Consider the following 25636-nt stretch of genomic DNA (forward strand, 5'->3'; position numbering starts at 1 on the left):
AGTACAAGCAAGGCTGCCAAGGGAGACCATGTGAATCCAAGTAACTGCAAGATGTGTCCTCTATACCTTCTGTGTATCTGGTAAACCCAGGAAATCAATGCCATAAGCATTCAGGAGAGGCCACTGTAATGTGGAGTGCCAAGGGAGGACTTCTGGAAGGACAGATGGAGGACAATGTGATGAAGGGGATGATGTACCCAGGAAGCATATAATATATGGATAGATTCAATAGATGATAGATAGATAGATAGATAGATAGATAGATAGACAGACAGACAAATAGATAGATAATGTGTGGAGAGAGAGAGAGAAACTATATATGTAGATATAGAGGTATATAGTGAGACACACAGAGTGGTAGCCAGGAATTTTCCAGACTCTGTCTTGCAAACAGCAGGGACCAGCCATGGTGCGGTAGTCAGTGCCCCAGTGGTAAGATAAGTTTAAAATAAATGCTAATACATTATGTATATATAGACATAGAGATAGAGAATGGATAGATAGATAGATAGATAGATAGATAGATAGATATTAGAGATGTGAGAAAGAGATTATGAGAGAGATTATGTATGCAGCTGATCCTTGAACAACATAGGGGTTAGGGGCACCGAACCCCTACACAGGTAAAAATCCATATATTACTTTTGGCTCCCCAATTCTTAACTAATAGCCTATTGTTGACCTGGAGCCTTACCAGTAACATAAACAGTCGATTAACATGTACATATTTTGTATGTTATATTTATTATATATTGTATTCTTACAATATATAAGCTAGAGAAAAGAAAAATGTTATTAAGAAAATCATAAGGAAGAGAAAATACACTTATTGTCCTGCACTGTATGAAAAAAAAATCTGCATGTAAGTAGACTGATGCAGTTCAAACTGTGCTATCCAAGAGTCAACTATATATATATATATATATATATATATATATATATATATATATATACACACACACACATATATATACGTATATATATGAGAGAGAGATTAAGGAAGTAACTAACACAACTGTGAGGACCAGCAACTTTGAAATCCATACGGCAAGACAGCAGTCTAGAAATTCAGGTAAGAGTTGATGTTGTAGCCTTGAGTCTGAAATCCACAGAGCAGGCCAGGCAGACTTAGGCAGGATTTCTGTGTTGCAGTCTTAAGATCAAATTGCTTCTTCTTTGGGAAACCTGTCTTCATCCTTAAGACCTTTAACTGATTGGATGAGGCCTATCCACATTGTGGAGGGTAACCTGCTTTATTCAGAGTCTGCTCATTTAAATGTTAATCACATCTAAAACCATGTGATCTAAAAAACTAAAAATCTAAAAAACCTTCACCACAACTTCTAGACTGGTGTTTGACCAAACAACCAGATACCACAGACTAGACAAGTTGACCCATAAAATTAACCATCAAGGTCCTCAAAACAATACTGTGTAGCTAAGTGAAACAAGTATTTATTTTCCACATTTTCTATATGGGAATACGAAGTCCCAGAAAAGCTAATCATAGTGTGCATGGTCACAAAACCAGTAAAGTATATCAGAATAGGTTTCAAACTCTAACCTTTCAACACTAAGCCCTACATTGTCACCACCCCCTCTCCACTTCGCAGGAACTTATGAGGGTCCCTGAATCTTCATTTCTTCCTCTATACAATTAGAAATGGAATATTTCCAAATTCTCCTCTAACTTGAGTGTTCTATGATTTGTTTTTACAGCCTAGTATCAAGTTAAATGAAATCTGTTCCAAGGATAAACTCCACTCATTCTCTTCTTGTGTCCCTCCCCCCAAATCCATCATTCATTCACAGACTAAATGGAAGAATCTAAGCATTTGTGTTGTGCTTTCTTGGGGAAGGAGGGGAGGCGAAGCAGTCTACAAAACCAGAGAGCGATGCTCGCTGCCCTTGAGGGGTTAGGAGGGGCAGGAAGTTTGTGCCCAGCCAAGCTTGGCCAGTCTCCATTTTCACTCTCTGGCTCCTGAAGACTTGCAAGAAGGAATGACCTAAAAAGAAGTTACCCAACTGTTGGAGTGTGTGTAAGATGAAAGGTATCTCCATCTTTCTGTTGCTCCTTTCTCTGCAGAGTTACTGTGAATAAAATTCAAGTTTCCTTCACCAGCCTTCTACCCAATCACTTGCTTCCTAAAATCTAACCTTTTAAAATACAGAAACATATCATCATGAGTAGTGAAACAAAGCTTATTCCCGGAGATACCAAGAAACTATTAAAACAGTGTCTTCAGTCAGAAGATAACCAAAAACTCTTCTCTCAAAGAATTGGTTTTGTACGTGAGAATAAAAAAATTGAAAGAAGAATTCGATAGTATGTGGAACTAGAATGTTTCTCACACCCTTCCCCAAATGAAAGGCATTATACAGGCTGACTGCTGACCTCAGTTTGAGCATGGATGACTAAGTCTTTTCAAACCCTCAGTGAACAGCACACGAATGGAGGTGGCGGAGGATTGAATTCCTGGGTTCCTGTTACCAACAGGGCCAAAATAACGGACAGGCAACTGAACTTTTCAGTGATGCGGCTGCTTTGCATGTGTCATGCTCACATCAGTTAGCACATAAGGGCTTCATGCTAGCATGTGCAGATCAGCAGAGGGTACTTAAGCACAGATTCCCTTTTGTCCTGGGAGAGCCAAGGGAACATTCTGGAGAAGAAAGAGCTAGTAGTCAACTGAGGACCACCAGTGTAGAGGACAGCACCAGGTATTCTAGGAATATGAGAAGCTAGAACTGCAAATTTAGATGGTTCTTCCAAAGGATTTACTTTCTGGTTTGCTTTTCTTAAAACCAAAGGATTTACTTTCTGGTTTGCTATGGTTGATAGTGTCTTTAGAAATAGGATATCTGCGCTCTCTCTCTCTCTCTCTCAATGAATAAACATTAAAAAAAATTAATAAAATAAAAAAGGGGCACATGGGTAGCAGTCAGTTAAGCGTCCGACTTCGACTCAGGTCATGATCTCACTGCTCATGAGTTTGAGCCCCGTGTTAGGCTCTGTGCTGACAGCTCAGAGCCTGGAGCCTGCTTCGGATTCTGTGTCCCCCTCTCTCTATCCCTCCCCTGCTCATGTGCTTGCTCTCTCTCTCTCAATGAATAAATGAACATCAAAAAAAAATTTTTTTTAAAAAGTAGATCAGTGGGTGAAATCATGATATTCTAACCAACTTCTAGTCTCTTCCCTTGACAAATGGTTTAAACTTTGGCTTATGTGTTCATGCCTTGTCCTTTTTCTGAAAGTAGAAAATTATTTATGCTCCTAATAATGTTTGTCACAGGATTTTTCCTTCCTGTCAATTTAAATAAGCTGGTTCAGAAAATCCTTTTTTTTTTAAAAAGAGTTCTTCTTTTTTTTTTTTTTTTTAATGTTTGTTTATTTTTGAGAGAGTGCAAGCAGGGGAGGGATAGGGAGAGCCAGAGATACAGAATCCAAAGCAGGCTGCAGGCTCTGAGCTGTCAGCACAGAGCCCGATGCGGGGCTCAAACACACAAGCCATGAGATCATGACCTGAGCCGAAGTCAGACGCTTAACTGACTGAGCCACCCAGGTGCCCTTCTCCTAAAAATTCTTATCATCACATTCCCCATATTGTTTTCTATTTCTGATAAGTTTTGTTTTTAAATGTGTTCTCTCCCGCTAGGAAGAGAAAGCCCGTATGCTATATAGTTCAGGGCTTGAAACTCAGTTTCACCTTCCAGTTTATATCCATGAAGGAAGGAAGGAGAGGGTAGGGAAGAGGGGAGAGAGAGAGAGAATGTACCCACACTGACCTTCAGTGCAAAGCACAGACGTTTCCACGTGCTTTTGTGGACTGTTGGACATCAGTGAATTTAAAGCAGATATGAAATTGTATCTAAATGGGGGATAAACAGTCCAAGTATATTTCATTTCCTCTTGATGCTGGCCAAAGACTGTGTCCAGACACACGTCCAGCATTCCTTGCACTTATCCGACTTTACATTTTATAGGTTGCTTCGTGTGCATTATCTAGTTTGATCCTTACCGACCCTGGGAGGCAGACAAGACAAGTGTGGTTCACCTTATTTTACGGATAAGGGACCTGAAGCTCAGAGAGGCAGCCGGCTTGTCCAAGTGGCCCACAGAGGTAGAGGCATGTGTTTTAATTCCCTGTCTTGTGTTCTTTCCACCACAAAACACCCAGTAACACCATTATATCCCTTCAAAGGATATCACATCAACAAGTTGGTGCAATTGAGGCAAGTCTCCCAACTGCCTTACTTCCTCTCACTGATATCAATGCAACCAGTTTTTGGTACCTATTAATGCAAGTGTCAGGGGCCCTAATCTTAACTCCATGTGATCCTCTGAACTTCTGTGTTTATGTGAAGAATTAACGTCATTTTCCAGGTGATTCAAAATGAAAGAAAAGTTTTTTCCAGAAAGACTGTCTATTCCCAGTAACCAAATGCTTAGAACAGAACAGGGCAATAGTTTTCAAAGTCTTCTCATCTGACTTTTTATTTCTTAAGCAACAAAAGTATATTTTGGCCATTCAACCAAATGATAGGATCAGTTGCGATTTGTCCTTGGTATAGATGGCACACATGACTGGAATTAGCAAAAGGTGGTGGTTTAGAAAGAGAATCGTCACACGTAAGAGGTGGAGGGGACTGTGGAGGGGCGCCTGGGTGGCTCAGTCGGTTGAGCGTCCGGCTTTGGCTCAGCTCATGATCTCGCAGTTTGTGGGTTTGAGCCCCGCACCGGGCTCAGTGCTGACAGCTCGGAGCCTGGAGCCTGCTTCAGGTTCTGTGTCTCCCTCTCTCTCTGCTCCTCTCCTGATCGTGCTCTGTCTCCTCTCTCTCTGTGTCAAAAATAAATAAACATTTAAAAAAATTTTTAGAAAGAAAGGGACCATGGAGATGACCTAGTCCATATCTCCAATTATCTCCGCAATTATCTGTGCGGCCAATATCGCACAGATAATTGTTTGGAATTTCTGCATTTCCCCTTCATTTGCCATGTGCAGACCTAAGTCTGCTTGCTAGAGCTGAGATACACAGCCAGCTCTCGAGTCCAGTTGTTAGAGGCCACAGGAGTTCAACATCTAACTTGTGCGTGGTTAGGATAAAAGAAGTAATGCCTAAGTGCCATAAGGGTTTGCTATACTAAAAAATATCCATGTTTAGAAGTGTATCCTGTAGCTTAGACCAAAATGCCACATTTATTATATTTATTTTGTTTAAACGCTACAATAAAACAATAAGCTCGCATTTGGCTTATTGCACCACACATCATCTTTGGTATATATTGAATAATTTATCTAAAGCGCCGTCTTTCTGGGAGAACTCCAAGCTTCACAAGATATTTAAAATAACCATTTCTCTAAACTGAGAGCAAATGGATTTTGACAGATTAAATTTGAACATGAGACAGAAAATAATGCGCTTCAGTACCTATGGTTTCTTTAATATGAATATGGGGTTGCTAAGAGCTTGAGTGTTTGGTATTTTTAGTCATTCTTTTCCTTCAAGAATGTACTCCAAATCACGTTGGGCATGTGCTGAATTTACAGGTATAAAGGGCAGCCTAGTTTGTTAAGTTGCCATCATCTGGCCTATAGACTGTATTAGGACTCTACAGTGTTTCATTAGTTCCCCAAGTTAGCTACTGAAGTCAAATTAATTACAGTCAAAATGTGATTGTGGAGCCAAGGAAAACTGAAGGTCCACCCTGGACCATCCAATTTTGCCCTTTGTCCAAAAGGTTGGAAGATAATGGAATGGCTTCATTTGTAATTCTACTCTTCTCCTTGATCTTTGAAGTGACAGTCATTAGTAAGATGCATCCAAAATGGGCAGGTGAACAGATAAGATATAGAAAACCTAGAATATGGATTAATGTAAGAATGATGGCAGCAACCCCAGTACTTAAAATGCCCACTTAATATAATACACTTACTAAACAACAGTGTGACCGCCTAGAAAATACAGAGGGACTGGTTACTTATGGTAAGAGCATAAGAATGGATGGGACCTGGCCAGTGCTCCCTAAGGAATCTTGTAGTGACAGAATTTTGTTAGTGCCGCCCCGCCATTGGCCTCTGTGGGTGGAAATTTGAGGTGAGCATTCCCAACTTGCCCTTAATAAACCCTCTGAACCCATTATCCATGGGTTTATCTAAACCTTCTAGGAGGATGTCTAACTTTAGCCTCCACAATCTCTTAGAATAGGATGAATAGAACCTTTTTTCTACTGCGATTCATTGATCCACATTTTTAAAGGAAATTCTGAAGGATACTCAAGTCAAAAGTACTTTAGTTTTGTTTAAGAAAAAGATTTAAAACACTAAGAGTAAAATACTGTTCTTTAAGTTAAGGAAACATACATCTTTATTCAATATCTGTAACACACTCTTACATATGTTATACTGTGGTTTTACTTGAGAGAGATTTGAGGAGAAAGATGGAAGCTGGAAGAACAGGAACAAAAAAACAATGAAAGGTATAAAGGAGGCATAAAAGGAGAATGGGTAAGGAGAGTAACCCAGAAGTAGAGAAACTGACAAGGATAAAGAGAAGAAAATGGAGGGAGAAAGATGAACAAGAGAAGACTCTTGTTTAGAAGTCCTGATGTCAGAGACAAACTAATTTTTTCATGATCTCAGGTTTACTGCGCCGTAGGGTCTCAAGCTGCTTAATCATCGTCCTTTGAAATATTTACTTGATGCTGAATCTTTAAATTAAATGGTCACTGTCAGGATATTTTTCTTGGAGCTGCACATAGTAACTGAGACCAATGACAGCTCCCAAGACCATTGACAAAAGTCAGATGAAACCAAGCAAGCCAGACCTAATCTAGGTGAGAGAGGCTTCCTACATCACCAAGAATTGTGTGTCCCAGACACACCATCTTTACAAACCAAAAAAGTGCTTCCTCCTGTTGCTCTCAAACTTTCGTCTTCATTCTCATCCTTATAAATCTAGAACACCAGCTTACAGTAAAGAAGTCCCTACTTGGGCCGCCTCTATTGTGCATGGTTCCACAATTTCCCACATACCTGTTCTTGGCCTTTGTCTTCCCAGAAAGATGCTATCAAGTTCCCCTATTCATTTCAGCCTCTAATAGTATGGGTACCTTTCATTTGTTTAGCAATATTTGTGTGTCATGCAATTTTCACAACCACCATGTAACAGCTATGACTGCTGTCTTCATTCTACTGCTGTCTTTCATTCTAAAATTTATGAGATTTTCATTCTATGACTGCTGTCTTTCATTCTAAAATTTATGAGATTTTCCTTGACTAAATTAAGCTAGCTCTAACCTTCCTTTCCCACACGATGCTGGCCAGAAGTCCGCACCTCCCAGGATGAAGGCTGTACTGACTTGGTTCCGCCATCAGTGCTTACCGCGTAAATGGTATCCGTTGTACGAGAAGCATTGTTGTACTGAGTGCCATGGTATCTCTCCATGTGTAGGTCTGCATTCGTGGTTTTAGTTGTAGACCAAAGCTTCTAGAAACCACAAATTCTGTCTAGCCTATTGTGCTTCTCAGGCAATTTCACTTAAAGAAACACAAACCGGGTGGTTGAGAGAGAAAAATAACCGACAACTAAGAGAGGAGAGATTGCTCCCCAAAGCGATTCCAAAGGGTGGTTACTGACACAGGTGTGCCTCGGAGCAATGGCAGGGGCGAGGGAATGGACTTTTTTCAAATTTCTTAGGCCCTAGAATTTAAATGTTTGCTGTGTTGGGCTCCTAAGTGAGATGAACGCATAAAAAGTGAAAGTGTTTGCATTGGTTAGGGAATTTTAGGTTGTAAAATTCCCTTCTTGCAATATCTTTGAGCAATCCAGATCATGTAGAGAACGGGGAACCCATATGTCTCCCAGCTGCCTAAGCAACTAAGAGGATTTGCTAACTTGGACTTCCTTCTCTTTTCCAGATCTTGGCCATCGTGTCTATCCTGTTCATCGTACTCTCCACCATTGCTCTGTCTCTCAACACCCTTCCAGAGCTGCAGGAAATGGATGAATTTGGACAACCCAACGACAACCCCCAATTAGCACACGTGGAGGCTGTGTGTATTGCTTGGTTTACCATGGAGTACCTTTTACGCTTCCTGTCCTCACCAAATAAGTGGAAGTTCTTTAAAGGCCCACTAAATGTCATTGATTTGCTGGCCATCTTGCCATATTATGTCACCATCTTCCTCACGGAGTCCAACAAGAGTGTGCTGCAGTTCCAGAACGTGAGGCGCGTGGTTCAGATCTTCCGGATCATGCGCATTCTCAGAATCCTGAAACTCGCCAGACATTCCACAGGCCTGCAGTCTCTGGGGTTCACCCTCAGACGGAGTTACAACGAATTGGGCTTGTTGATATTATTTTTGGCCATGGGGATAATGATATTTTCCAGCCTGGTGTTTTTTGCTGAGAAAGATGAAGATGCTACCAAGTTCACCAGTATCCCGGCATCGTTTTGGTGGGCCACCATCACCATGACCACCGTAGGCTATGGTGACATTTACCCGAAGACATTATTGGGGAAAATCGTGGGAGGCCTCTGCTGTATTGCCGGGGTCCTGGTTATTGCCCTTCCCATCCCAATCATCGTGAACAATTTTTCTGAATTTTACAAGGAGCAAAAACGCCAGGAGAAGGCGATTAAAAGGAGAGAGGCTCTTGAGCGGGCCAAGAGGAATGGCAGCATCGTTTCTATGAACTTAAAAGATGCCTTTGCCCGAAGCATGGAACTGATAGACGTGGCCGTGGAGAAGGCAGGAGAGTCGGCCAACACGAAGGACTCGGCTGATGATAATCACCTCTCTCCAAGCCGGTGGAAGTGGGCCAGGAAAGCTCTGTTGGAAACAAGCTCCAACAAATCTTTCGAGAATAAGTACCAGGAGGTTAGCCAGAAAGACTCCCACGAGCAGCTGAACAACACTTCTTCCTCCAGCCCCCAGCATCTGAGTGCCCAGAAACTGGAGATGCTGTACAACGAAATCACCAAGACCCAGCCTCACTCTCACCCGAACCCAGACTGCCAAGAACAGCCCGAGAGGCCGTCTGGGTACGAAGAAGAGATAGAAATGGAAGAAGTGGTCTGCCCGCAGGAGCAGCTGGCTGTGGCACAGACCGAGGTCATTGTGGACATGAAGAGCACCTCCAGCATAGACAGCTTCACTAGCTGTGCCACCGACTTCACAGAGACGGAGAGGTCGCCCCTGCCGCCACTGTCCGCCTCTCACTTGCAGATGAAGTTCCCGCCCGACCTCACAGGGACAGAAGAGCACCAAAGAGCCAGGGGGCCCCCATTTCTCACACTAACCAGAGAGAAAGGGCCTGTGGCCAGGGATGCCACCCTGGAATATGCTCCAGTCGACATAACTGTGAGCCTGGATGCCAGCGCTTCCCAAAGCGGGCTCCACGGCCCTTTGCAGTCTGACAGTACCTCCGAGAGCCCTAAGAGTTCGCTGAAAGGCAGCAACCCGCTAAAAGCCAGATCCCTCAAAGTGAACTTTAAGGAAAACAGAGGCAGTGCCCCACAGACCCCGCCCAGCACTGCCAGGCCACTGCCCGTCACCGCGGCTGACTTTTCCCTCACCACCCCGCAGCTCATCAGCACCATCCTCTTAGAAGAGACCCCCTCCCAGGGAGACAGACCCTTGCTGGGCACCGAGGTTTCGGCACATTGTCAGGGACCTTCCAAAGGGCTGACCCCTCGGTTTCCCAAGCAGAAACTCTTTCCTTTCTCGTCGAGAGAGAGGAGGAGCTTCACGGAAATAGACACTGGCGAAGACGATGACTTCTTAGAGCTCCAGGGGCCAAGACGGGACATGCAGGCCGACCCCAGCCCAAACTGCTGTGCAGATAAACCTAGTGATGGAAGAGACCCTTTAAGAGAAGAGGCCTGTGTGGGCTCTTCCTCCCCCCAGGACACAAGTCACAACTGTAGGCAAGACATTTACCATGCTGTGGCTGAAGTAAAAAAGGACAATAGTCAAGAAGGGTGCAAGATGGAAAACCACTTGTTTGCCCCAGAAATTCATTCCAACCCAGGAGACACAGGTTATTGTCCCACACGTGAAACCAGCATGTGACTAGTTACAAAAGCAATAAAAAAAAAAAAAAAAAACTTGTTTCTTAAAAATGAGGTAATAATGCCTGTGAACTAAAAAAATGGGAAGCCCCCCCAAAAAAGTGCATAAAATGTTATTTTTGCATGGCATGAACAGTTTAGTTTAAGTACTGTTTAAATAAAGAGTCAAGACTGCATTTTGTAACAAACACAAAATGACTGAGGAACGGTGAACAAATAAAGAGAGCTCTATTAGGAACCAGTATTCTGCAATGTCTGACATTTTTGATCCTTTCATTTCAAATTGTAGACAGATTTTCAACTTTTTGCTTTTCTGTTACAATGAATTTTAGAATTTGCACATGAAAGGATGAAATGTCACTGCATGTATTCATAATTATGAGGATCAAGGTGCTTTGAGCTTGCAAAATGCCTAACTTTGTAAATAATGGGACCTGGGATGCAAAATTGTCAAGAACATATGGAAACAAGTTTCTGAGACACAGGTACTTCCTTCACAGCTACTGCCCCGAGGGGCTGTACAGACTTCTTGTTGCGAAATTGCAACCTCTTCTTAAACCATCTCACATATCTTGCTTTGGGTCATAAAGCTCTTATAAGTACATTTGTTTAAAGGAATACAGTATTTTTATTGTGACATAATTCATAGGGTGCATTTTTCTTTTGTGCTTCTGCTTACTCGTGGCATTTGTGGTTCTATTTATAAATCATGAAAATAGGCAAGATTTAATGACCAGATATCAACAAATTTGAAATTTAAGCTTGAAATTTTGCCAATTATATATCCTGCCACAGCCTAAAAACCTGAAAATATTTCAAAGGCTATACAACTAAACTTTTTTTTTTTTTAACGTCACTCCACATTTGGAAATCACTTTCTTTTTCTTTTTTTTTTTTTTCAGTTGTATGTTGGCCATCTAAAGATGATTGTATTTTCCACTTGTATCCAACATCAACTGTTCTGTCTAAAGAACTAAAGATAGAATGCAGCTATGCCAAAATGGGAATTCCAAACGTGATTTTTGATGAACTAAAAGCAAAGCTATTTAAGTGAGACTGCCACCCCTCTCATAGATAGCTGGGTTCAGAAATGAGTTACCATAAAAAGAGCCCTGGCCTGGCAACAGGTCACCCAGTATTTCCCAGTGGAGAGAGGGACGGCTGCCACCTGGGGAGGGCTCCAGGTGCCATAGCACCTGCCAGTAAGTGCAGCAACTGGAAACACCCTCACGTTTCCAACGTCCCCAAGCATCATCAGGATCACCGTTATTGAAAGCCACTTCCAGCATTTTCCACTGAAAACACTGAAATCCAGAGGACTTAAAACACTTGCTGGTGGTTACCCTGCTGGTGAAGTCTGTACTAAGAACCCAGGTCGTTTGAATGCATTTTGCTTCGCAGGAAACTAAGGCTCTGATTCCAGATCTGCAACTACCAGATGTGTGATGCTGGACAAGCCTTGTAAACCTCTAAGTCTCAGTTTTATGCCAATGAAACCCAGACAAAACTATTTCTAAGCTCCCTGAAGACTCCAAATTAATATGATTCTTTGGTTTCTCAGGAACGTCCAAGTTTTGCCTCAGCATAATGCATTTTGTATGTATGTGTGTGCATTGTGTGTGTGCGTGTGTATGTATGTGTGTGTGTGGTTCATGGAAAGAGTTGGGAAAATTCTGGACCAAATTTAAAGCACAACTTTTATTTAAAGAAAAAAAAATGCTAAATTTTATTCTGTTTTTCAAATTATGATAAAAACACTGGAAAAGACAACCCACATGTTTAGATCATCAGGCTTTAAGGAGTAACATTTATTAGCAGAATCTGGTCATTATATCTCAGATAAGAAAACAAGTTAGATGCTTAGTTGACATCCAAGCATCCCTACTGCTAAAAAACAATTTTAAATATTTCTTTTTCACTGTGCTTAGAATTTCTTAAGGTTTTCATGTTTGTCTCAAAACACAACCTGTCGGGTTTGTGGTCATTAACTATTGATATTTACATTATTCATACTTATTTCAGTGTCTAAAGCAAAATGTTGATCTGTTTTTGTAAATCTAGAGTGTTTGAATTTTCTACCTAGAGTTTTTTAAGTCAGTTACGTCTGCTGTTAGAAGAGCAAATAAGTTATGAAAAGCATTTTCTTTACATAGTCTCATGAATTATTTTTTAATGTCTGTTATTGAACTAAATTTTTTTTAATTTATCTGTATGCACAGGTGGATTTGTCTTACTACCCTGATGGTTCACAAATGCCCACTTTCATGTGTCCATTAGGCTTTCTACTGAGAACCTTGCTCCAGAATGCTTAATGTTAGAAATCTTGCCTAGATAAGGAATCCTAAACATTGCACCCTGGAAGCATTTTCCCTAAAAAGTTTTTTCCCTTTAATATTTTTTTTAGTTTCAAAGAGTTTTCAAGAACATCTTATGGAAAGCTTGGCCTTCACTTCTTCTTAGCCCTTCTGAGCCTAAAAGTCTTCAGCTAGGAAAGAAAAAAATGCTCCTCTAAAAAAACAAAAACAAAACAAAACAAAAACCTGACTTTGTTGTTTCATAGGGAGGCAGTTTGGGAACTAAGGGATCCCAGAATGCACTTCTGCAGCACTTGCTAAACCTTTTCAAAGAACTGCACCTGACGCAGAGAATGAACGTGTGTATGCCTGAGATGGTCTGCAAATATACCAAGCACAGAATTCTTTCAAAGTCTTATTTTTACATTAAAAATTCATGTAAATGCTGCATTTTACTCCATATGTTTCAATATAAACGAAATGATGTTTTATATTGCTTATCAACTAGTAAAACTGATACTCTTATAACTTCATATACCTCTTTTGTACCCCCCTGGAAAATATATCCCTAGCTTAAGAAGCACTGCATGGATGACAAGGACATAGATTGGCTCCTTGAGGCCCCTGGGAAGTTTCTGCTGCTAGGAAAGTGTCCTCATTGGTAGCTAGCTCAGTGACCAAGGACAAACTTCAGTGAGTAGAGACTATTTGAATGAATGAAAAAAGAACACAATCTCAAGAATGGTTAACTTGATTCTTCTAGCTATCTTAACCAGTGAAAATTGCCACAAGATCATCTTAGCTCAAAAACTGAGATCAATCATAAAAGTATAGAAATGGGAACATGGATAAATGTCTCGGGTTGGATCGCAAATACAAGAGTGACATAATTGAGTGAGTCCCTGGGGTTGACCTAAATGGTCTCTAAATATTTCCACTAGAAATTTCTCCACTCTGGCAAAACCAACTGCTTTGAAGCCAGCATTCAGATCAAACATTATCCTGATATGACTAGATCTGGTTACAAGGAGGATTTATGCCAAATGTCTGTTCCCATTAATTTCTTGTCAAAACAGTCTCACTCTCATGTAGACACAAGCTGGGGAAAGCCAACAATTCAACTATTTTCACTTGGAATTTGAATATCAAAAAAAAAAAAAAAAAACGCCTTATATATGTAGAGTACCTTCTAGTTAATTTCTTGTTGAACTTAATCCTCACGACAGCTTTCTGAATTAGCTATCATTTATCAATAAAGGACCAGAGAAGTTATGCATTTTGCTCACGTTGACACAGGTCACTGGTGAATAGTAGAACGTGGCCTCATCCATGTCGTCTGGCATCAAGTCCAGCATTCCAACATATGATAGTATGTTTCATTACGGTTTTTCCTATTAATATCTGAAATTATGTAAAAACAAAACAAAAACAAAAACAAAAAAAACCTAGAAGTGCATTTATAGTCCTGCAGTTTGCTTAAAGCAGCAGTGGCTCATGCCAAATGGTAATGACTAGAGATAAATGATATTGACCGTCTTTAGCACATATGTTTGACAAATTTAGAATTCTCATCTTAAGAGCCACACGCCTGGGTTAAAGAAAAGAATCCATAGCTCATGAGGTAACATGACATACTTATTAGGCAGAGGGCTCAAGGAAGCCACTTGATTTTCTGAAACAAAATAAGTAGAATTTTAGAACTGCTTCTAGCCTAAGTTCAAATATTTTGTCTACTTGAATTTGTTATTTCATTGTTCGTTCATTCGGCAGATACTAGGTGAGCACCCCGATATTACTAAATACTAGGTATTACACCCATGAATACTAGGTGAGCACCCCCGTATTCCATAGAAGGTACTGTGCTTGGTGGTAGAGTACAACCCTTAACTTCACGGAGCTAACTGCCTGGCCTCATTTACAACCAGGCTGAGGATCATTTGGGTCACTGAAAAATGTCTCTTTCTGAACATGGAAAAAAAAATCACTCAATTATCAAACCAGGGAAGCATATGACCAGAACAAGTGAAATACTTTTCCAACAAACTGTTTTCCTAAGAAACAGACAAGATGGTATGAATGTAAATCTGATACATAATTATCTTTGAATCACAATTTAAATTACACGTGAGACAAATTGTTAACCTGATTGAGTGAGGTTGCTATCCGTATTATCTGATAAATAGAAAAATAATTTTTAATCGGATATATTGCTTGTCAAAATAGCTAATAATGGTCTAACACTAATAACTAGAGCAAGATTTAATACCAGTGAAAAGTCTATAACACATTTTATATTTTAATAGTTTGATGATGGTTATGCGGTTAAAAACAAACCATTTTAAAGGTTTTTCTTAATTCCCATTAACTATAGGCAACATTTTAGCAATGTATCACTATTCTCTGTTTAGCCCTCTAGGTTTCTAAATGCAGGATATTTAAAATTCAATTATATAGCTTGACTCAAAGGATTTATTCACGAGGTCCATGTAAATTTGAAAATACATTGGGTGTCTTTCCTTTGTAATTGTCCTCACCCAAACAGAACTAAGAAAAGAAAAAAAAAAGAAAAAGAAGATTCTACAATATCCAAGTAAAAAGTGGACACATTCAAAGTCCCTGCCCTGCTAGGAAAGAGGAAAGGCCCCAACTCTAAAACCATGGTTCTATATTATTGAAGTTAGTTCTTACTATAATAGAATGCCACCCTGCCTTATAATGCTATTGGTTTCAATAATCGTTTCTTCTACTTGCCTTTTTTAAAAACAGCCTGAGTTAATTGCATAAGTCCTATTTACCATTACCATTAATGCATAATCTCTTCATTATTAAGTCTCAAAAGGTTTTAATCTATAAATACACATATAAAGGGAAGTGGGGGAGATTCTCTTAGTAATAAGACAGCCCAAGGTCAGCAAAGGATACAAGTACCAAAAAAAGGAAGAAAGGTAAAGAAGTGTGTGAGTAAATTAAAGAGGTTTTTTAAGCATAGAAATTTATATTAGGTACATGTATGTACTTTCATAAAATTTAGACTTACTACTGACATGAAATTCACAATTGAGACCATAATTCCAATTTTAATCTGTGTCCTGAAGAATTTGTTTCTTATGATTTAACAGATACTTCCAGATTGCTGTGATAAAATATTTAATTCAACTAACATTTATGCTCTACCATGTGCCAGAAATTAATTTATGCACAGTTTATCCCTCAATTTTACAGTCTACTAGAGATTTCTATTTAAAAAGATTATATTCCCAAGCGAAATCCAATTCCACAGGGAGGGCTGGAAATAGTATGTTTCAGTTTATAGTCTGAAAATTCCTATAATCTATTTTTCTGTTCCCTCAGAATCAAATGATTTCATTCCCCAATCTAGAATCTGAATGACCACCACATACACTTTCTAAACATACATGCTTAAAATTAGAGCTAGCTGTCTGAAATCTAGTGACGGTGTATTTCAATGTAGATATTGCCTTCTTCCACCAAAGGAAACACTATTCTAGCAAAAATGATGTTGAAAATCATTTTTATACTCACATAACTGTTTCATTTGACTTTTTAAAAATCTTAGCCTATATGCTGTGCCAGAAGCCATCACAACCTGCTGATCTGATGAAAACGTAATGCCGATCTGAGCAAGTAGTTTATCTCCCATCCACTATGGGCAGTGCTGGCAAACGATATGCCTAAATCGTTCTTCTTTTAGTTATTTTTGTTTCATCTTAACCTAAAAATATTTTTAGGTGGCATACCAACCAATAAAAATCTACTTTCAAAATTGAGATTCAGGGAAACAGACAGAATAGTGAAAAGAGTCCAGAGGCAAACACACAAATTCAGAAAAGAGGTCATGGGCTGCCCTCTGCTTTTTATTCTTCATGTTGAGCACCTCCTAGTGGTCAATCTGAGAGAAAGTGGAATTCTCTATTTGCCTAGAAAAGAAATGGTAATGAGAATTTGAAAGAAAATTTTCTATCATTTTACAACTTCCATTACATATGCATATAGCCAAAATCAAAACTACATCCTAGACATTTTTGGAGACCTGTTTTTCAGTGGTCATTTCTCAGTTTTTCTTATTCCAAAATATCTGATAAAACTGTTGCTACTTTCTGCAAAGCGCTTTCAGAATATTTCTACCTGCCGCCTTCAAATCAAAATAGAATCACAAGTTTCGCTCAATATTTAGCAGAGCCCCAGTGTGGACTCTGGCTGCACAGTAAATGCTACTTTGAACTTTCCACTATGAGTGGGAAGCTAGAGAGAATGTGAAAGAGTGATTGTTTTTTTTTTTTTTTCTTTAAGAATCATGAACCTGTGAAGACAAAGCCACTGGGTTGATTAACTCCAAAGCCCACAGTCTCCATTTTCCACTGTCTGAAGATTACGAATAGAACCCAAACTGCCCCTGAATTTACCCTGGTGAAAAAAATAGATGGTTTCTAAACTCCCAAGAGACATCTGTGGGTGCTGGCCAGAAATTCTGTTACAGCCAGATTTCTGCCATCTTTAAACCAAACAGAGGCTTCTAACATTCTTATTTATAGCATATGGGTTAGGCTGATTTTAACCTGCAAATACATCATAATGTTAAATTGAAGTCAGGAGGATTTTTAGAAAGAAAACACATATATAGCAAGTAATACGTACTGGGGCTCATTAGGTTAAGCGTCCGACTTATTGATTTTGGCTCTGGTCATGATCTCAGGGTAGTGCGATCGAGCTGACAGCGCGGAGCCTGCTTGGGATTCTCTCTCTCTCTCTCTCTCTCTCTCTCTCTCTCTGTCCCTCCACCCCCAATTAAAAAAAAGACTTGGCAGAATTTTCCTATTTAGTTCAAGACCAAAGAAAGGAAAAAAAAGAAAACGTATAATTTACAACACATTCAGGTTTGTCGTACAATAGCCACATTTCAAATTTATGCAGTTTTAAAGGGTATTATATTAAACCATTAAAAATTCAACAGTGAGTGTAGAGAAAAGGTTTATAAGCAAACATAAGGTACCATTAGCACACTGAAGCATTTTTAATAATCTTTCATTTGACTGTGTAATGACTATATCTTGCTCTTAGCACCTTGTTTTCAATCCGAAAGCTTTTCTGTTTTATATGGTTGCTTGAGTGTTTGCTTGCTTGCTTTGTTTTGTTTGAAGAAGTGAGGGTAAGTGGAAAAACGTGTTCAAATGGGAAGTTACTGGACAACTTATTAACATCACCTACTGTGCCCGGGGTTACAATGGAAACCATTTATAGAAGGGACTTGACCTCACTCCCTTCTACTTTCTTCTCAAGTTTCACGATCCTGTTTTGGAAACAGATTCTTTTGATCAAACTCAGATCCTGCTCATCCAGGTTTTCAATTTCTCTCTCGTCTGTAGTGCCCACCAGTAATCCTTCCCTAGGGTCTGCCTGATTATGGTACTTCAGGTATCAAGTCAAGGGCAGGACCAATTGAGCCATTAGCAATAGCAACTTGAAGCCCATAGCAAAGAGTAACAGGAAGCTGTCCAGTGGTCAGAGAAGCCTAAGGACAACGGAAGTGTCGACACAGGGTGATGATACGGTTTGACCGACAAAGCAATGACACTATATATTTCTCTCCCTATTAACGAAAGAATCATTTTTAAAGCCTCTAGTAAGTTCTTGAACTTCAAAGGTAAATAACTAGGTTGATGAGAAAAGCGATGTCTAACCCACTGATTTGTTACCAGGTATCATCCTAAATGCACATTCTACTAAATTTCTGTATGCAAACAATTAATGGGTCTGTTTTTAGGGCAGTATCCAAAAAGGAAAATACCAATATAACCCTGTTTTTTTTTTCAATGGTAACAAACATTTCAATCAGAAAAAACAGATATTATTCCAGTAGTTTTTATATGCTTCTTGGCCAAAATTGTAATAGTAATTTATAGAACTTCAGCAAAAGATATTAGGGGTAAAGAAAAGGCCATCTTGAAATAATGTACTTTGCTGTACTTCCAATTAGAAATAATTCAGATTTGGATTAAGATTTCTTTTTAAGTTCTTTGTATAAAAGTATCTTTAGGTGGTCATTTGAAATTAATATTTCCCATTTTACTATGAGTTTCTTAAAAAAGGCTACTATAAATTAAACTAGATAGTATATAGTTAACCACCTACCACAAACCTGACAGGAGGTATTTGTTTTCTTTTTTGAAACTATTCCAAAAGAAATCATTCAACTTGCATTTGTGTGCTAATTATTTAGTCTTCTAAAATTTTTCTGTGGCTTTCTAAACAGTCAAAATCTTAAATGTGTGTGAGTATAAATATAGATTTTCACTCAAAATTTGTGTGAGTATAAATGTAGATTTCCACTCCCTGTTACCTTAAAATAGAGAATATTTTATTTGCTAAATTACATACATATGTATCCTACTTGTTTATATATATATATATATATATATATATATATATATATATATATGTGTGTGTGTGTGTGTATGTACATATATACATATATGTATATACACACACACACACACATACATATATATATATATATATATATATATATATATATATGTATATGTATATATGTATCTCCACCTCGTGTGGCTTTAAAAAGAAATTGACATTATTTGGACAAATAACATGCTATGAAAACTTAGGTAATGCATTCTTTTTTTTACTTAACAGCTTTACATTTTTAATGTTTAATAGAAAAATGTCAATTTCTCCTAAAGAAAAATCAGCTTCCTACAATTATAAGACTTTAGCTTTATCTATCTGAAGATTCTTTTACTCTCCTTATTACCAAAAAATTAAACACACTTAGTCATGTAAATATTCAACATACTCTTGCATCTTTATGCTTTAAATATTTGTAAACATATATATATATATATATATATATAGTAATTCATAACCAAATTTGGTTCTAGATTTACCATAATTGACTATTTGCCAGAATAAACTATAAAATGAGAATAAAAGCTTTCAGTGTTAAAAAGAATTCTTTATTAAAAAATTTTGTTTTCATATTCTAAAGGATAGATTATCATTAGGTTTTACCAGAGACTTTTTGTTTTGCCTTTTTGTTAATGTTAAAATTTTACTGATGAAGAAAGGTAACAGAGGAGGAGGTTCATTTTCTATTTCATTTTATTTAAAATGCCATGTCACAAAAAATTTACGTAGAACCCAGATTTCCTACAAGGAGCTTCAGAGCTGAGTCATGACCAGGGACTATATATGATGCAGCCCGCTGCAAAGTCTTTACACTAAGTGCAACGACTCCAGGCAAATTAGAGGGAGTCGGAGGGTGCAGCTATCTCCAAAATTAGAGACAGACTGACTTGGGGAAGACCTTCCACTGAATCTGCAAAGGAATTTCCAAGATACACTAAAATCTCACCTTCAGATATCCAGTATCCATCACTGGTAAACTGAAAATCGTATTTTTATTTTAATGGGGGTTTTGTTTTGCCTAGTAATTTTATGAAAGCTTTAGTATAATATATTCCTTAGTTTGGGGTTTCAACCAACTTCTGATGCTTAGAAAAATAATTCGTGTTCTAAAGCAGAATTGCACGACAGCTTAGGTCTTACTATTTAGTTATAGCCTAACGAATACTGTGTTCCTACCTGTTCTCGCAAAAACTAAAGATCCTAGCTTATTTAAATAGTATTCAGGTAAAGCACTATGCCATCCGACCAGCTCACTAAATGTATTTATTACCGGTCTCTACATAGCTTATGTAAAAGCTCGATGTCGACCGTCCATGTCTGCCGCATTTAAAAGCTGCCAGAGTGATTGTCTCATCTAATTATGTCAACACACTGTGTTACAGTGTCCTGTACATAGGCCACAGAACAAAAGTGACTATAAACTGCTTACTCAACACCTAGCCCAAAAAAGGGCTGAGGCAGTACAGTAATGCCTTTAGTTAAAATGGCCCACTGAATCATTTCCATCTGTGCATTTTTTACCATAAATACTGAAGTAGTATTTTTTAACTGTCTTTTCAGGCTTGTAAAACAAATCTCTATATCACATCTACATAGTCTAAATATGTCGAATAATTCAGTTTAAAAAGTGTTGCCTACTAACTAAAGAAAAATAGCTACCAATTTTCCTATTTAGTTGCTTAAATCATTTTCCATTGCCATTGTAGAACTGCCTTAAATGGTTTCTTTCACCACTATTATGTGCAAAACAAAAGGAGGATATTGTAGGGCATTCTTACCTGTCTTACATTAGCTGTTTTCACTAGTCCAAGGGTAGACATTCCTCAGGAGTGACCCATGTAGTGCTGTCCAGTAGTCAAGAGGATAACGTCATTTTCACTTCGGTCTCCAAAAACTAAAGTTGGAAATCTACAAAATTAACATATATAGACTTTCAAAGGCCACATCCTGGGAGGTGGGAGTGAAGAGGAAGGAAGAAGAAGAGAAGGGAGAGGGAGAAGAGAGAAAAAAAGAAAAGCTAATAGAAAAACGCAAACCTGCAGCTGAGTTAAATGGGGGGAAACTAAAGTTCACAGTGTATATTTTTTGAAAAGTTGATTCACTTTTGGGAAGGCTGTATGTACTTGTACATGTGTGCATGTGAATATGAGTGTGTTTAGGATCAGGAGGGAGAGCCTGCATCATCCATTGCTTTTTTGGTTAAATAGAGTCATATATTAGTAAAAAAACAACTATGTCTAACTCCCAAATTCATTCATTCAATGTTTAATGTTAGAATTATAATCTTACTGTTAAACTCAGGACAACTCTGTGAAGATTTACAAAGTAAGTGTATGAAACCTTATGGCAAAACTACAAAGCTATCAGTAATTAATGCACATAAAAAGCCTTGCTGGGAAAAATCATGGGTGATTTCCCTACAAAACAGGTTGACATGCAACCTATTCTTTTTTGTTTCTCAAGTTGTAGAGATTTTAATAGTTTCTATTAAGTCCTTAACATCTCCCAAATTAAAAAGACTGAAAATTATTTTTAAAGCCTAAGGAATATAGAGTAACAGACATTACAAGTTAAATGAATAGTTCCTACAATTGCTGTGTACATTAAGTAATACAATTTCATATTTCCATGTTATTACACATGGTATTAGATTTATAGGTACAGTCGCATGAAGCATCATTCACTTTTATCAACTTCAATGTTTTAGAGGGTTTTCATACTACTCTATGAATGCTCTGAATGCTGCAGAGAAAAAGAAGCACAATCAGTATTTTACGTTCTAAGATTTCTCAGTTGGGTTATCCTGTCCTGCCCACACACATAATAGCATTAGCATTTCATCTTATACTATGTTGAAATACTTTTAATACAAACTCTCAGTAAAAGCTAAAGCTTACGCGTAAGTGGTAAGTCTCGTCTAGTGTCATTCACTGCATCAACATGCTTTATTTCATCATATTTGCACACAAGGTGTTTTGATTTCAGTTTTGTGAAGAGATACGATTTAGCATACGCGTGTTTGTTCAGCTGTCCATCCTGCACCATTAATACAATGCCTTTCTCTCCCATTTAATGGTGTTTGTATCAATGTCCCCATATCTGCTGCATTTTAACTCCATAAAAAGAAAATGTGATTTTGTATTAGTAGTTTTGCTGATCAATTCAGTATTTCTGCACCAATCAGCATACTTATATGCATGTAGTAGTCTGTACAATTGTTCAACATCAAAATACTTGTTTACTTTATGTCAAAATGTCTATAAAATTGCTGGCATTGTTCTCCATTTCAGTCTGGTAGAATAAGCAAGATAGAAAATAAATGTGTAAATGAATCATCTGTGTCATTTCACTTCTCTGCATGAAGTCACTTCACATTGAGCATGACGCACACACCCGCCACCCAACAATCCATGGTTTCTTGACACCTCATTACTGACTGTTGAGGCAGGTAGCTTTTAGATAGAACCGCTCAGCCTTGGGGGAAAAAAAAAAGTTGGATCCCTTACTCTCCTTTTCAAATGAACCCTCTCAGATAGCCTACAGATGTATGTCACTTGGTTTATATTTTTTAAAAATTCAGTGCAAAGCGTCTTGCTGAAACCCGGCTAAGCTCATCAAAGATTTTGGAGGCAGTCTCCCAAATGCCATTCCTGAAACCAATTCAGGACAGCCCTTGTTGGGTAAATCAAGTCTTAACTCCTGCCCCCAAGGTCAGCTGCATCCGTACGCGACCTGTGCATTTGCTCAGGGTACACATTGAACGGCCCACACTTAATTTAATGCCCTGCTTTTGCCATCTTGATATTCTTAGTAACTTTTGAGCCAGGGACCCTGTATTTTCATATTGTATTAGGCCCCACAAGTTAGATACCCAGCCCTGCCTGACCAGTGAAGCAAACTACCGATTGAGTCAGGCTCTCCAAAGCAAAAGGTTAGCGGATAGTGAGAAGAGAGGCTTATTTATTTAACAAACTCTTATATTGCACTTACCATGCAACAAGACCTATACATATATTTGCTTATTTAATCCTGACAATAACGTCCACCATTTGACAGAGGAGGAAACTGAGGCACAGAGAAGTTAAGTAGCTTGCCCAAGGTCACAGCTAGTAAACCCAAAAGTTTGAGTCAGGCATCTGGCTAGTTTGGACACCTGACTGTCTAGGCCAGTGCTGGTTCCTTGCTTTGCTATGCTGCCTTCCCATCAAAGAAAATTTCCTTACTTTGTTAGAGCACTAGGGATGTGTCTTAAAGACCTTTGTTGAATAGTCTAAAAGCTTCAAGGATGATACCTTCCAAGAAATTCCAACTCTCCACAGCAACATTTTCCTGCTCTTAATGCCAAGGGCACTTGCCTGAGTTAAATTAATGAGATGATTATAAATATTGAGTAAAGTATTGCCAGTATATTTGTGGCCCAACACAGATGTGACTACAGAGTGCCCAGACTCTCGATGCCCAACTCCTGTACTGGTGACAGAGGGGAAAGGAGTGACAAGAAGAATGGGCTGACCTTGGTCTTGATGACGCTTTTCTCCATTCACTCCCTCTGCCTGCCTAGCTCAGGTGCCACCACACACCTTCCTGAAAGCAAGAGGGCCCCATCTGGCTGTCATTTCACTCAAAAGAGGAAGCACACATAAAGGATGCAATCTGTATGGACATAAGAGGTGATGTAGAGAAACTCAGTGCTGGATTCTAAACATGAGACAAGGAGCAATGTGCTCACTGCTCATCAGTCTACAAGAGCCCTTCTGGCTCTGGGCTAATGCTCAAGATCCAAAACCATTGAGGAGGACAGAGGGATCCTCAAAAGTCTGCTGTATTCACACTCTCCAGGCTTAACGGTACCACCCAGGAGCAGCTGGGTCAGTCAAAACATCCACAGGATTCTCTGGTCATCCCAGAGGGTCAGCAGCCCCTAGGGCAATGGCAATCTAGCCACAAGAGGAAATGTAAATCTTTTCCCACATAAGCTTCTCCATTCTATCCCCCACAGTCCGTTTCCAGAATCCTCCTTTTCAGAAACTTCAAGAGACACAGACTAAGAGAGAAAACAATGGGGAGCTGTCAGGGGAAGAGTCACATTCCCAGAATTCCATCTAATCTAAGACAAATGGAATAAAAGCAGCACTCGGCTCCTCCCCCTGTTGACCGAGGTGAATACAAAATTCTTGCTCCTTTGATACAGTCTCTTCTTTCTGCTCCAGTCTACCCCATTCACCCTCCACCCTCAGCCCCAGAAACACAAATCCTACAATGCATAGATTGGGCCACAAAAAGATGGAGGTGGACGGGGAATAATATCATAGAATCTACGCTAAGAGAACTAAAAAGGATTTCCTTGCTCCCTTTTCACCTTTTCTCATCTCCCACCTCCTCGTGAGTTTAACTGGTTTAACTCAGGCAGCTTTGGAAGAACAGAGAGCATCCTGGATCCCAAACAGTCCTTACCCCAGCCCCATGGTTTGCATTCCTCAACCCTGATGACTCTTCTGGTTGTCTTCTGAGAGTGAAAGATGATAAAGCCCCCTAGCAAGAACTTTAGAGGCCGATTTGCAAACTGGTCAGCAACTCTGATCAGGGCAAAATTTTGCGTGGAAGCCTCTGATTCCATTAGCCGAAACACTGTGACACCTCACAAGGCTGTCAACTTTATCATTCCTTACATGCACACAAAACCAGTGTGATGCCGGGAAGCATCACCACAGAGCATGAAATATCAGAACTCAACACAATGCTCAAGGTTGTAATGAGACACAGAGTCTAATTCTGGACTCTACAACTCACAAATAGCCTGGATGAACTTAAAGCACCTTCAGAGGAGAGTCACAATGACCCCTGTGTCCAAATAAAAGAGAATGGAAAAGATGAAAAAGAGAAGGTTGACCTGAGAAACAGCAATATGTTCAAGGTCAAATTTTTTAAAGTTATAAATCATATTGAAAGACAGGAATAATACTCATTTATAACGTAAATATTTTGTCGAGTGGTTTTCATAATAGTCAACACTTAACTATTCAATTCACATTGTGTCTTTTTATGCTCGGCACTGTGCTAAGTCCTAAAGACCCAAAACTAATAAGTTGGGGTCCCGGCCCGCCAAAAGCCTGCGGTCATCATCATGGGGATGACAAACAGCTGGCACCACTGTCACCATTCCTTCTATGCCCTCTGCCATCCCCTGTGTCAACCATTAATCATGCATTCCTTCCCCTGAGCCAGGAGGCAGCCTTGGGATACGACACCACCAGGCAGTCAGAGCAGCTAATCCCCAAATCACCTGACGTTCCTTTATCACCAAAGACCCTGAGGATAATCATAATTATTATTATGGCATTAAGAGAACCCATTATGTTCCAGACTCCATTCTAACCATTTTATACCCACCACCTTCTTCAATCTCATTTCTCTGAAATGGTTGGTTCACAAAAATTTTATGTGGTCGTCATTGAAGACTCATTTAAAGAAAATGGGATAAACTCCAGTATGAGGAAATTAGATGTCCTTCAGACAAATTTTCCACAAGTGATGGATGTTTCACATTAGCAATAACGAGAAAGCTGGTGAGTCCTCTTTCCAGGATGTCTTCAGAATTAGGATAGATTCTCACCCAGCTGTAATGAGAAGTGCAAACCTGTCTGAATGAAGAAGGACAAACCAGATGACCTTTCAGTGTTCTTTTCATTTCCGAGATTCTACAATTTGTGGTGCTCCAGAATCAAATTTATTTTTTACTAAAGTCTGTGGTAAATTGTATTCGTTAAATTGTCTCCACATCCACTTAGCACAGATGACAAATTAGCGAAGGGGGGAGGCAAGCAAT

General features: G+C 39.1%; 1 protein-coding gene and 1 long non-coding RNA gene across 3 annotated transcripts in view; one reads left to right on the forward strand and one right to left on the reverse strand.

Annotated features, from left to right (window-relative positions):
• The window catches only part of KCNB2 (potassium voltage-gated channel subfamily B member 2), a 354979-nt gene extending 344676 nt beyond the window's left edge, over window positions 1-10303 (forward strand). Inside the window, exon 2 of the mRNA XM_042923269.1 lies at window positions 7920-10303. Within this exon, the coding sequence (XP_042779203.1) occupies window positions 7920-10076 (2157 nt within the window). The 3' untranslated portion in view covers window positions 10077-10303. The remainder of the gene's footprint in view (window positions 1-7919) is intronic.
• Window positions 4801-25636, reverse strand: part of LOC122210547 — a 65717-nt gene continuing 44881 nt past the window's right edge. Inside the window, exons 3-4 of one of the 2 annotated variants that reach the window (XR_006198123.1) lie at window positions 20589-20718; window positions 4801-4838 (exon numbers count right to left, since the gene is read on the reverse strand). This is a non-coding gene — a long non-coding RNA (uncharacterized LOC122210547). Of the gene's footprint in view, window positions 4839-16225; window positions 16308-20588; window positions 20719-25636 lie in introns of those variants that run through there. The other variant, XR_006198122.1, reaches the window with a different exon arrangement.

Source organism: Panthera leo, chromosome F2, assembly GCF_018350215.1.
Source record: "Panthera leo isolate Ple1 chromosome F2, P.leo_Ple1_pat1.1, whole genome shotgun sequence".
Classification (NCBI taxonomy): Eukaryota; Metazoa; Chordata; class Mammalia; order Carnivora; family Felidae; genus Panthera; species Panthera leo.